The sequence below is a fragment of the Peromyscus maniculatus genome, chromosome 6 (genome assembly GCF_049852395.1).
Source record: "Peromyscus maniculatus bairdii isolate BWxNUB_F1_BW_parent chromosome 6, HU_Pman_BW_mat_3.1, whole genome shotgun sequence".
Lineage (NCBI taxonomy): Eukaryota > Metazoa > Chordata > Mammalia > Rodentia > Cricetidae > Peromyscus > Peromyscus maniculatus.
In genome coordinates, this window is record NC_134857.1 from 3,850,808 (window position 1) to 3,865,575 (window position 14,768).

The 14,768-nt window shown below is 37.8% G+C and overlaps 1 protein-coding gene across 1 annotated transcript in view; it reads left to right on the forward strand.

Moving 5' to 3' along the window:
* LOC102907475 (uncharacterized) overlaps positions 1-13,331 on the forward strand; it is a 45,524-nt gene extending 32,193 nt beyond the window's left edge. The window contains 5 exon segments of the mRNA XM_076573840.1: positions 7,824-7,950; positions 8,152-8,212; positions 9,414-11,105; positions 11,107-11,204; positions 11,207-13,331. Of these exon segments, the coding sequence (XP_076429955.1) occupies positions 7,824-7,950; positions 8,152-8,212; positions 9,414-11,105; positions 11,107-11,204; positions 11,207-11,724 (2,496 nt within the window). The 3' untranslated portion in view covers positions 11,725-13,331.
* The last annotated feature ends 1,437 nt before the right edge of the window (positions 13,332-14,768 follow it).

A 14,768-nucleotide genomic window follows, 5' to 3' on the forward strand; every position in this document is an offset into this window, starting at 1 on the left:
GGGTAGATTATTGAATGTACTTTTAAAGAGCAAAAACTTGTTTAAAATGTTTTACATTGCTATGGATTTTAGTTTATTGATACAAATTTAATTTTGTTATATTGTATGTATATTTCTTCTCTTGTTTAAGGTATTATGTTTGTGCAGCTCATTTGAAATTATAATGTATAATTAAGAAGTACAGATTAATAATTAATCATCCATATTAATCAAACTTATAGTCATGTTAGTTAAGTTTTCTAGGTACACATAGATATATTTCAATTAGGTAGATAATCTTCAGACACTTCAAAGACATACAGAATATGGCATTTAAAATGTTTTAAAAACTTAGACTTTTCTGGACAATGAGACACATCTGCTCCTGGCAGCACCAATTACTTCAAGGAGGAAGATGGGCATTGAAGAAACTCATTATGGAGTTTGCCTTTTTTGTGGCAAAAATTAGCTACTGGTCAAAAATGTGCCCTTGCGTTGACTGATTGACAGTATGTTGTCTAAACTGGATATGCAGGACCCATAAAAAGGTGACCACTGAACATTGCAAGACAAGATTGTCCTTCAGGTTCCTGCTTCACAGGGAGACTGCCAGACATTTTACAGGACACAGGAAGAAGCAACTGAAAAGTTCAAGACCTATAGGCTAAAGATGGATGCCCTAACATTGCAGAGGAACTTTGGATGACTGTCCAGGCAGCTAGCTGTCTCTGTCATTCTAGATTTTTGTAAGTTGCTTACAATGTACTTCCTGTTTACTTAGGTAATATTGTATCCTTCTGGAGTCTTTGATGTAGTTGAAGACTAAATAGTTATAATTATAGTTTTTCTTAGTCATGATAAAAGATAAACTACATATGTAAATTTAAACTCACAAATATAGAATAAATAGAATATTTTCTTTGAATTTGCCAAATATAAATAGACTAGATATTGTTAACTGTAATTCTTGCTTGATAACTGTTGCATTATATGTAATTTTACTATGTTAAAATTAAAACCTTCCTTTTTAATTAGACTAAAAAGGGGGAATGCTGTGAGATAATGCTTTTGTACACTGGTTTAATAAAACACTGATTGGACAGTAGCTAGGTAGGAAGTTAGGTGGGGTGAACAAATGAGGAGAATTCTGGGAACAGGAAGGGCTGAGTGAGGAGTCTCCAGCCACACACAGAGGAAGGAAGATGACAAGGTAGAACTGAGAAAAGGTATCAAGCCATGTGGCCAAACATAGATAAGAATTATGGGTTAATTTAAGTGTAAGAGCTAGTCAGTAATAAGCCTGAGCTAATGGCCAAGCATTTATAATTAATATAAACCTCTGAGTGATTATTTTATAAGTAAGCCATGGGACTGCAGGGGTCTGGCAGGACTAGTCAAAACTTCTGGCTACAAGAGGATGTTCAAGTTGGGGGTAGAGACATGGCAATAAGGTTGGTGGCTGGAGGGTTGGTGGGGGTGTGGGAGCCCATTATCAGGTTTCTCATGGCTTTACTCAGCAGATCTGCATAGAGAGGATGATTAGGACCACAGGCCTGAGTGCAAGTGTCTGAGATGGTCTGCACTTGGCTGTGCTGGGCGGGGCGGGGGGGTCTTTTGCTCTACCCCTTGGTGTCTCTATAAATATCCTGGGGCAGAGACAGTCAGGATATTTATATTCCTAACCATTGGAATAGGTTCCAGGCCCTCTAGAGGCTACCCTTTATTTTCTATCTGTTTATCTCCACAATCTAAATCCTTTTACCTAATATTTCCTGCTGCTTGCACTCAAGAAAACTCTAGGGAGCTGTGGAGTTGGTGGGTAAACACCCTGCATGGGGGATTGTGTTGGTGGGAACAAAAAGAATTGGGAAGTTCCATGGGCTGGTGTCCTGCCTGTTCTTCTGGCTGATGTGGCCTGCACATGGGCATGGGCTATCTTCCTGAGTTGGGTGCTAGAACCTGGCCTAATTTCTCTTTTTCTGAATGAGAATATCTCCTGTGCCATTGTATGTTGCAAAATTTTAACTTGTTACTTTATTTTAGAATATTTCACATTTAAGAGGTTATCTTGAGTATCAGAAGAGACTTTGGACATTTGAACAGTGTTGTGGCTGTTATAGACTATAAAGATTATTAAAGTTAGATTAAATGCATGTTCATTTATTTTTTGCTGTTGTTCTTTGTTCTTATTTAATTATTCTTTTCTCATATACTACATCCTGACCTCAGTCTCCCATTCCTCCATACCTTCTAGTCCTCATAGCCTTCCCACTGTTTCAGATCCACTGCTCCTGTTGGTATATCAACCAAATACTTCATTGTAAGATGCAATTAAACTAGCCACAAACCCTCATGTCAAGGCTGAATTAGGCAACCCAAGAGGAGCAAAAGGATCCAAGAGTAGGGAGAATAGTCAGAGACACCCTTACTCCCACAAACACACCAAGGTAAATAACCAAAGCATGTACAGAAAGGACATGGCACAGACCTATGTAGGATCCATGATTGCTGCTTCAGTCTCTTTGAGCCTCTATGGTCCCTGCTTACTTGATGCTGTGAGAAGTGTTCTCTGGTGTCCTTGACACCTCTGGACCTTATAGTCCTCCCTTCTGCCACAGGGTTCCCAGAGCTCCATCTAATATTTGGATGAGGATCTCTCATCTGCTACCATCTGCTACATGAGGAAGCCTCTCTGATGACAATTGGGCTAAGCACTAATCTATGATAATAGCAGAATATAGTCAGATATCAATTCATAGACTTTTTTTTTTCTTTTTGGTCAGTTGTATTTGGTTCTACACTAGTTCTCTGAACCATCCAACTTCTGGTTCTTGTTCATCCAAGCAGTGTTGAGCATGGGCTCCCTCTTTGGTCTTGGGCCTCAAGTTACTCCAGTAATTGGTTGGTTACTACACAAACTCTGAGACACCATTGCCCCAGAATATCTTGCAGACAGGGTTAGTGTGGGTTGAATATTTTTGTGGCTCAGTTGGTGTCCCATTCCCACCACTGGGGACCTTACATGGATATAGAAGATGGCCAGTCAGACTCCATGTTCTCAAATACTTGGAGTCCTCATTAGGATCACCCTGATAGCTTCTAGAAAGTTTCTACCATACTAGGTTTCCACATCATCTCCTAAGAGCTCCCCTATTGTACTCACCTTTTCTATATTCTCTCCCTCTGTCCCTCTCTTACTTGATATTTTCTGTTCCTGCTCCCAGTCCACTCACAAAATCTATTTATATCTTCCCAGGGAGATCCATGCATTCCTCTGCCTCTACAGCCATCCTTGTAACTTAGCCTCTCTGAGTCTGTGGATTGTACTGTGGTTATTTTTAACTTGACAACTAATATCCACTTACAAGTGAGTAAATATGTTTTTCTATGTGGTTCTGGGTTGCCTCACTCAGGATAATAAACAGCTCAAGAAACTAGACATCAACAAACCAAATAATCCAAATATAAATATGGTACATATCTAAACAGAATTCTCAATAGAGGAATCTAAAATGCCTGAGAAACACTTAAGGAAATGTTCAACATCCCTAGCCATTAAGGAAATGTAAATCAAAATTACTTTGGTATTTCACTTTACACCTGTTAGAATCGCTAAAATCAATAACACAAGTGACAGCTCATGTTGGCCAAGATGTGGAACAAGGGGGACTCTCCTCCACTGCTGGTGGGAATGAAACTTGTAAAGACACTAAGGAAATCATCATGGCAGTTCCTCGGATAATTGGGAATCTATCTACCTCAAAACCCAACTATACCACTCTTGGCATATACCCCCCAAATGCTTCTCCATTCTGCCACAAAGACATGTGCTTAACTATGTTCAAAGCTGCTTTATTCATAATACTCAGGAACTTCTGTGTCTGTAAGAGATTGTGTTGATTGATGATTGATGTGGAAAGGTTCTTCCAATGAGTTGGCAATATCTAGGCAAGTTGGCCTGGGATGGATAGGAGAGCTAGCTGAACACAGGACAGTGACAAAGCAAGTGAGAAGCCCAGGAACTAATGTTTGCCCATGGTTTTTACCTTCATGTTCTGTTCCAAGCTCCCACAATGATGGATTGTGATTTAACAAAATCAGCTAAATAAACTTACCTGAGATGATTTTTTTTTTCTGAGATGATTTTGATGAGAGGATTTAATTACAGAAACAGAAAAGCAAGTTAGAACAAAAATAAAATGGAACAGCAAAAGTGATTGTGTTGCTGGGAAGAACCTGGGAATGATGTCTTTTAGAGGAATGTAGAGGATATCAGGACTTAAATAGCAGAAGTCATAGAAAGCTCACACAGAGCTCATTTGGTTGGTCTTGCAGGATGGGGAAGATGGGACTTTTGAGAGTAATGCATACAGAGGAGGTCAGTGTCATAGGATTTAAGTGGGAAATAGACTTCATGAAAAATTAAGCTAGAGGTCATTTGTGTCTTATTTTGGCCTAAAATCTTTCTTATTCTGCCCTTGCCCTGAGAAATTGAGTGAGGTAAAATTAAAAAGTAATGGGGCTGATTTCTTAGATGGAATATTGAATCTGTTGGATGCTTATTACTGATGACTCATTCAGATCTACAGTGAAGAAAAACAACAAGTTGGGCAGAAATAAATGACAACAAAAGGTAGTTTCAGACGGCAGTCATGTGCTGAAACAGAGGCAGGGATTTTCAAGGAGATCACCATTAAAGAGAAGGCCCTTTTTCTACAGTGGAAGCCTAACTAGGTTCTGTAATGACAGCAGGTTAAGCCTTCAATTAATGGAAGGATTAGACAAAGTGATTCCTATCACCCAGAATCAGCTTCATATAAAACCTGCTGCAGCTGTAGTCCAGTCTCTGCAAGGTCCATCTCAATTAAGAAGCCAAACTTGTGCTGGCTCTGGAAACAAGAAAGAATCAAAATTTCAGGTCTTAGATTCCTGGTCTGTGGTTTCAGTTTGGCATTCTTACAGTCATCTATGGTTGGCAGAGTCATTGGCCCAGTGAGGATCCTGTGAAAGTTCATTGTTTGAAGCTTTGAGCATGAAGCCTGGGTTGCATTTGGAGATCACAGGATGTTGAGATACCAAAGCTGTGAGACATCTGCCATGGAGAGCTGCATATAGGGAATGGAAGTAGCCAAAGAGATATATGAGAAATTTCAGGAAAATGAGACACCTAAGCTTTGAAACGGAAGCCCCATATGTCTGAGACAGAACTGTAAGATTAGGTGTTTGCCCTACTGATTTTCAGTCTTGCCTTGGTCCAGTCTTCCCTCACTGTGTTCCAGTTCATCTATGGGAATGGGAATGGATATTCTGTGCCAGTGTATGTTGGAAAGATGTAACATGTTTTCTGATTTTACAAGCTAACAGTCAAGTGGTAACCTTAAGTGTCCAAAGAGACCTTGAACATTTGAAAGGGTAGGTTCTGTTGAAGACTATGAGGATCATTGAAGGTAGACTAAATGCATTTAGATCATGGGGTGACCATAAGCCTATAATGACTTTGGTCAGAATGTATTCATTTGAATTAAAACCCACCCAGATAGGATGATGTATTTGAATACTTGTCTCTCTATAGTGGCTCTCTTTTGGGTGCTTGTGGAATTTTTAGTAGGAGAAGTCTTTCTGAATGAAATTCCTCATTAGGGGAGGGATTTGAGTGTCTTTAGCATCAACCCATTTCCTATGCAGCTGTACCCCCAACCCAAGCAACAACCCCCACAGTGAGCAAGACATCAGACACATACCACAGAACAGCTACACAGACACCTTCCCAGTCACAGCAGACAGTTTCTGATGTTATTAGCATGCTTCTAGGTACAACTCCATTGCCACCAAAGTCCACCAACATTGGAATGGGATTGTTTTACTCTCCAGGCCTCAGAGAAACAAATAGGATCACGACAACACCTTCAACACCATTAAGCACACCAGAGGATACCATCCCATCATCTGGAACTGGGACACCCACTCTTCCTGAGAAGTCAGCTTTAACTCCACTCTCACTAACACTAGACAAAGTCACTGACACAAACAAACTTTACCCATGACAAGTTTGGCAGTTACAAACACCTCTTCACCAACCACAGCCACCCTGAGGAAAACTGTTCACAGCAAAGTCCTATCTGAGACTCAGGAAAATGACACTGCAACTGTTTCCCCAACCCCAACAACAATGTCCACAATGAGCAAGCCACCAGACCCACACCACAGCACAGTCATGCAGACATCTTCCCAGCCAGCACAGGCACTGGTATAGCCCAGTCACCTGAGTATTCCACAGCCCTTGTCCTTAGCTCATGTTCTTTGTGACTGGCTGTCATGTCTTATACCACTGCTATACATGGTATCACTAAATCCTGTAAGATATAGTTGAAACAATTGATATTCAGTGCTAACCTGAGTTTTTGTAACCTGAGTTTTTGTCAATTTTGTTGTTTTTGTTTTGAAGGCAAGGTTTTTCTGTGTAGCCCTGGTTGTCCTGTAAGTAGCTGTATAAACCAGGCTGGCCTGAACTCAGAGATCCAAATTACTCTGGCTTCCATGTCTTATGATTAAATGTGGGCCATCATCCCTGGGTCTTTTTGTTTTTATATTATTGTGTGATGGGCCACCAACACTGGAATGGGATCATTTTACTCTCCAGGCCTCAGAGAAACAAATAGGATCACGACAACACCCATACATGTGTACAACAGAAAGTGTGATACTGGGAGGAGTGGACTTGGCAGGATTCTTCCCAGAAGAATCTCTACAAAGATGTGATGCAAGACACAAGTGTAGGTTTTTGTACATTTCAAGCATATGCTGTTTTGCTGAGCTTCACCCACATCTTGAATTTTGAAATCTGGCAGAGTGTATCATTCTTTTTCCCAGGATGGCAGTAATCATGACATTAAAACTGCCTGAGCCTTCTGAGTCATACAATTGCAGCTGTGTGACATTCTTCCTACCTATTGTATTTATTTTGAATTCTTTTGAATGAATATGCCTCTTTTGCCTATATACATGGATATTCACATGTGTGCCTGGTTCTCACAGCAATCAGAAGATGGCCTTACAATCCCTGAACTTGTAGTAATGGATAGTTGTAAGCCCCCATGTAAAACTAGCAATTGAGCCCACCTGTTTGCATGACCAGCAAGTGCTCTTAAATGCAGAGCCATCTCCACTGTCTATGTTGTTTATTTATGATCAACATTTACATTGCTAATGTTTCCGTCTGTTCATTTATAACTTTAAAGATGCATTCCCTTTTAGTAAGATCTTATTTTTGTTATAGTTTAAACTGGTTTCTGGAAAATGAAAACAGAATTTGAATGTATGCATAATTCTTTGTAGAAACTTCCATAAAACTTGTGAGTTCTTTCTACCTTTTTTGTACAATTTATTTTTTATGGAGGAGTCAGGGTGATTGATACTAATATGTAACTCTGGCTATCCTGAAAATCACTGCATAGGCCAGGCTGTCATGCAACTCAATTAAATTCACCTGACTTTGCCTCCTGAGTGCTAGAATTAAAGGCATGAGCCAATACACCCAGCCTGCCCATCTTTTTTGTAGTTAGTGATTGTTCATTCAATTTCTCAGATACGTACTTTTATCTGTTTGCTTGCCTCTCTCTTTATGTCTCTTTATAGGCATTTCTTCTGCCTATATCCTAGACAAAATGTTTAGAAATGACAGGTGTGAACCTCATTGTTCAGTTTTGAGTTGATGATTAGAACTTCTGTGTCATGGGATAAGTGTGGGGAGCCCTAGAATTATACAAATATATTGTCAAAGAAGTATAAATCAGCATGCTGTCAGTATCACACTTTCTGTTGTACACATGTGTGGGATATTTTAGACTGCAGTGACCTATGATGATGTGCATATCAACTTCACTTGGGAGGAGTGGACTTTGCTGGATTCTTCCCAGAAGAATCTCTACAAAGATGTGATGCAAGAGACCTACAAGAGCCTCACTGCTATAGGTAAGACTGAATTTTCCATCACATTTAAAATAAGGGGACAGCTCTTCCTTGGTTATTGATACTCTTCTGTAATTTTGATTGCAAAAGAAGAAGAATGAGGGGAATAAATCTGGCATGGTTCTAAGGCTCAATGAAGATAGTAACTTAAATTTTGCACAGTTTCCCATAATATATCATTCATTTTCTGGTACTGTATTTTAGGCTACAGTTGGGAAGACCATAATATTGAAGAACATTGTCAAAGTTCTGGAAGAAATGGAAGGTACTTTTCATGTGTAAGATGATACAAATGTGCCTAAGGAGAAATTTTAAAGTGTCCTGGAAGTTTTAAACAAAAGCAAGAGTATAAACAAGCACATTTTCATGATCCTCCTGCCTCCGCCTCCTTCAGCAAATCCTACCAGCATGCGCCACCACTACCGGCTAAATAAGCACATTTTAAAGTGTACTAGTGATTCTTAAATTCTCGCAAAACCAAATATCTCAATGTCAGGGAGCTGATACATGTTTGCAAGACATTTCTCTAAGAAAGAACACAGGGGAACAATGTCTTGACTGATATCCCCATTTGAATTACAGCTCCATGATAGCTCTGCTATAGAACAGCCAATCTGTTTAATTTAATGCCACTCAAATATTATAAAAGGTATACATGTTGAATAGGTGATAAGTATATATCCAAAACGTTCTAATATGCAAATAGTTCAGAGTAAACTAGTGTTACTCATATACTTGTGATTTTTATAAGTTTAGTGAGAGGGAGTTTATGACAGTTAAAAAAAGTTGTCGTGGAGAAAACTTAATCCCCATTTTATGAGGAACAGAAAGTCAAGCTGTGTGAATGCAGTGTGGAAACATTTTATTTGTTAGTCTTCCTTTATCAGTATATCATATGTCACTCTGGATACAAGCCATGTGAGTATAGAGATATGGAAGGAAGCAACATAACTCTCTCTGTCACACAGAGCAATTAGAAGATTTGTAGTAGTCCCCACTTGGAGTATAATTTTTGAATGTGATACAAGTTTTAAATTAATTGGTTTTCCAACTTCATTGGGAATACAACAACAAATTCTTGCTGCAGTAAAGTTCTATGATTATTGGAATGTATAAATATGTCTGTTTTTCCTGGTTTACTTTTCAAATGGAATATTACTCTCACTATTGAAAATTTATGAATGCAAGAAGTATGTTAAACCTCTGAGTTCTTCCAGTTCTCTTCAAATATGTGAGGAATCTCATATAGAAATATGATGCTACAAATGTGGACCCTGTAATAAAGGCTCTTACCATTATAGATACCTTCAAACACACAAAACAACTCTACTCTAAGGGGGAGACTATGAGTGTAAACTTTAAGATCTTATTTGTCTTAAATATTAGGACAAATTATAATTAGGTCATACAGATATAAATATTCATGAATGTGATACAGCTTTTACATGTGCCAATTATCTTTACAGGTACATAAATTATCATACTGGAGAGAAAGCCTCTATATTTACTCAGTGTGCAAAAGCCTTTTCATATCACAGTCATCTTCAGAAGCAAGGAAGTATTCATACTGAAGAGAAGCCCTATGATTGTATTCAATATCCTGAAGCCTTTGCACACAACAGTAGTCTCCAAATACATAAAGAAACATGTACTGGAAAGAAAACCAATGAAAGTAATCAGTGTGGTAAAGCTTTTCCAAGTCATGATCATCTTCAAATATATAAAAGAACACATACTGGAGAGAAACCCTATGAATGTTCTGAGTCTGGTAAAGCCTTTTTATGTGCCAGTAGTCTCCAAAGATACAAAGGAACACATACAAGAGAGAAACCCTATGAATATAGTCAATGTGGTAAAGGAATTGCATATGTCAGTAATCTCCAAATACATGAAAGAACACATGCTGGAGAGAAACCCTACAGATGTAATCAATGTGATAAAGCCTTTTCGCAACACAGTCATCTTCAAATTCATGAAAGAACACATTCTGGAGAGAAACCCTACAAATGTAATCAATGTGGTAAAGCCTTTGCACAACACAATGCTCTCCTTATACATAGAAGAACACATTCCGGAGAAAAACCTTACATATGTAATCAATGTGATAAAGCCTTTTCACAACACAGTCACCTTCAAATGCATGAACGAACACATTCTGGAGAGAAACCCTACAAATGTAATCAATGTGATAAAGCCTTTGCACAACACAATGCTCTCCTAATACATAAAAGAACACATTCTGGAGAGAAACCCTACATATGTTATCAATGTGGTAAAGCATTTGCATGTGCCAGTAGTCTCCGAATACATGAAAGGACACATTCTGGAGAGAAACCTTACAAATGTAATCAGTGTGATAAAGCCTTTTCACAACACAATGCTCTCCAAATACATAAAAGAATACATTCTGGAGAGAAACCCTACAAATGTAATCAATGTGATAAAGCCTTTGCATGTGCCAGTAGTCTCCAAATACATGAAAGAACACATACTGGAGAGAAACCCTACAAATGTAATCAATGTGATAAAGCCTTTTCACAACACAGTCATCTTCATATGCATGAAAGAACACATTCTGGAGAGAAACCCTATAAATGTAACCAATGTGGTAAAGCCTTTTCACAACACAATGCTCTCCTAATACATGAAAGAACACATTCTGGAGAGAAACCCTACAAATGTAATCAATGTCATAAAGACTTTTCACAACATAGTCATCTCCAAATACATGAAAGAACACATTCTGGAGAAAAACCCTATAAATGTAATCTATGTGGTAAAGCCTTTACATGTGCCAATAGTCTCCGAAGACATGAAAGAACACATTCTGGAGAGAAACCCTACAAATGTAATCATTGTGATAAAGCCTTTTCACAGCACAGTCATCTTCACATGCATGAAAGAACACATTCTGGAGAAAAACCTTACAAATGTAATCAATGTGATAAAGACTTTTCATGTGTCAATCATCTCCAAATACATGAAAGAATACATACTGGAGAGAAACCCTATAAATGTAATCAATGTGGTAAAGCCTTTATATGTGCCAATAGTCTCCGAAAACATGAAAGAACACATTCTGGAGAGAAACCTTACAAATGTAATCAATGTGATAAAATCTTTTCACAACACAGTCATCTTCAGATGCATGAAAGGACACACTCTGGAGAGAAACCCTACAAATGTAATCAATGTGGTAAAGCCTTTTCACAAAACAGTTATCTTCAGATGCATGAAAGAACACACTCTGGAGAGAAACACTACAAATGTAATAAATGTGGTAAAGACTTTTCATGTGTCAGTCATCTCCAAATACATGAAAGAACACATACTGGAGAGAAACCCTACAAATGCAATCAATGTGATAAATCCTTTACACGAAACAGTAATCTTCAGATGCATGAAAGAACACATTCTGGGGAGAAACCCTACAAATGTAATCAATGTGGTAAAGCCTTTGTATGTGCCAATAGTCTCCGAAGACATGAAAGAACACATACTGGAGAGAAACCTTACAAATGTAATCAATGTGAGAAAGGCTTTTCACAACACAGTGCTCTCCAAACACATAAAAGAACACATACTGGAGAGAAACCCTACAAATGTAATCAATGTGATAAAGACTTCTCAAGACACAGTCATCTCCAAATACATGAAAGAACACATTCTGGAGAGAAACCCTACAAATGTAATCAATGTGGTAAAGCCTTTTCACAACACAGTAATCTTCAAATGCATGAAAGAACACATTGCTGGAGCGAAACCCTCCAAATGTAATCAGTGTGGTAAGGACTTTTCACTACACAATCATCTCCGAAGACATAAAAGAACACACTACTGGAGAGAAACTTTATAAATGTAATCAGTGTGATAAAGGCTTTGTTGTGCCCATGTTGCAAGAACCCCAAGCAAGACCACCAGAGAGCCAATATCTGATGCAAGTACAAAAGGGTTTGTTGATAGTAAGCAAGCCCAGGCTTGTTCCTTGTCCAACACCCTGCCTATGCAGGTGAAGGAGTAAGGCCCTGAGCTCTCAGAGTGAGGGGTTCTTAAAGGAAAAAAACCACAAGCTTGGGAGTACAAGCCTTTGCATTTCAGAGTCATACTTCAGTTAACAGGAACATTTAGCCAAGAGAAGAACTACAGAAGACAAAATATCTTTGGATACTTTCCCAGTACTATTGGAGACTTTGATGAATTAAGCCTTTGTTTTAGCTATTTCTTGGCCAGCAGCCTACCCACCCTGGGGAGTTGGGATTCACCTTGACCGGAATCTTAGCTTGGTATTTATGTCTCTGGAACTTGGTTCAGCTTTTGTCTTAGTATTGCTAGAAATGAAGTTTTCTTTAAAATGGAATTTGACTTGCTATCTCAGCTTTCACAACATGGTAATCTTCAAATGCATGAAAAACAAATTCTGGAGAAAAACCCTATGTATGTAATCAATGTGGTAAAGCCTTTGCATGAATCAGCAGTCTTTGAAATCATGAAAAATCATACTACAGGGAAAGCCTATAAATGTAGTGAGTGTACACTTTATGTTAATGTTTATATAAGAGTAAAACTTTTAGTGTGTAATTGGTTTGTTAAAGCCTTTCATTTTACAGTGGTCTTTAAGGACCTGAAAAACTAATACTGAAGGAAATTTTGTTATAAAGGATTTGATAAGTTCTTTCCCAGTCTTAATTCAGTTACACAAGATTATGCTGGAGAAAAAAACTGACAAGTTTCACCAATCTCTTCAAGAATTACGATGTCCCTCTTTGTTTTGTTTGCACTTGTAAGTTCATATGGACAAAAGACATGAATTTAAATAATGAGGTAATCCCTTTATATTCCACAGTTCTTTTATTACATGAAATACATATCCAGTTGTAAAACTTAATGTATGTGTATTAGTGCCTTTTCTGTTGCTGTGATAGAGCATTATGCCTTAGTCAACTCATGAGTGAGCCCTTGGTTGCAGAGGGATGCAGGATCACCATGAAAGTGGCATGGCAACAAGTGTCAAACATGGCAGCTAAAGCAGAAAATTAAAAACTCACATCTTCCACCTGCAGCATGAATGTGAAAGTGGGAACTGGAAATAGTGTGTGGATGTGAACTCTCATGCTCACTCCCAGGGACTTATTTCTTCCAGCAGGGCACACATTACCTAAATCTTCTCAAATGATACCACCAACTGAGAAAGAATGATTTCTCTGACTGCAAACCTACATGCTTGCTCTGCTTGCTTTCTGTTACATAAATCAGTTCATGATGAAGAAAAACTCTGTAAATAAGCCTTTTGATGCTTCAGCACCTGGGTTACAGTAATAAATACTTACAAGGGAAAAAAATATTGAGTGAAAATCTGATTATTAAAATACTTGTTTTAATTTTAATTATGTGATCTCAGTGTGTCTTTGTGTGGGTATATGCTTCCTGGTTCCTAAGAAATTTAGACACTTGGATCTTCTTTTAGCAGGAATTACAGGAAGTTGTTAAAAACCTGACCTTCATCTTGGGAATCAACTTCTCTTAACTGCTTGGCTATGTCTCTCACCCTGGAAGTATTTTAAAACCTTCATATATCATCTTGATGTCAGAAAATAGGAAATAATTCATACAAGAGAAAAATCTGATTCAGGTAAAAGGATTGGTAAAGACTTTAGGCATCATAGTTGTCTTCAGTTTCAAGAAAAAAAATCTTGCTTCATCTCTTTTTCATCATAGCCTAGAAGGAAGTAAATAATATTTGCCATGTTCACTCAAGATAGATAGTGGAGATCACTGCATTGTGGTTTCTATTTTGCACCATTTGAGGTAGATACTAAAGTGTGCTGTATGTGTGGCAAATCCATTTAGTAAAGTTTTTATTTTTGTTCTTATATTCTTTCTTTGACTCCTGTTCATCATCTGTTGTGTTTTCACTTAGTAATAGGTATTTTTCTGCTATAATGTATAAAATGGGATGCCCATCATCTAAGTGGTCCATTGTTTATTTAAATATCAGGCAGTGTGTGGTCATACTTTTCAAGTAAGTGTATCTATGAAAGGGTGGTCAGTTGTTTTTTCCTGTTTTTGTTTTTCATATTTGCACAAATTTCATTGAAATGGTGTTTATTATCCAGCTTGGCTTCAATTTCAGGGATATTAGTCAGGGATACATTTGAACTCATGATCCTATGTGTTACCCTCCTGAGTACAAGTCCAAGTATAAATAATGTACCCCCGATGTATGCTGTTTTATTAGCATATTTAAACATATGTTAATGTTAAAATGCTTAATAGAAGAAAACATAAGAAACATTAAATATCTCATATGTGTCCAAAGCTTCATTTTCATATATCTGGTAGAGATGTAATAATGTAGGATAACCAGCAATCAACTGTATATTTCACAACTTAGCTTAATGTGCTCAGGATATGTGTATATTATTTGAAGTTCCATGTTTCTTCATGTCCACATTATTCATCCTTTTGACACTTCAACTTGAAGTACTGCATTCTAAGGGTATTATACAGAGATGCCAGATAATGTAATGGCAATGAAATTTATTTGAAATAAAATTCTGGTTTTTATATTTGTGTGTGTGTGTGTGTGTGTGTGTGTGTGTGTGTGTGTGTGTGTGTGTAATAGGATTTATGGTTTGGGGGCCATGACACATATGTGGAGACTAGGAGACAACTGTGTGGGGTGTCCTTTTTTTCTTAGACATATAGTGATCAAGATGAATTTGCCAGTCTCACACACCACAGACATTTCCCACTGAGATGTATTACTGATTCTCAAATAAGATTATTTGAAACATTATATCATTAAAAAATTGTCTTCTTTT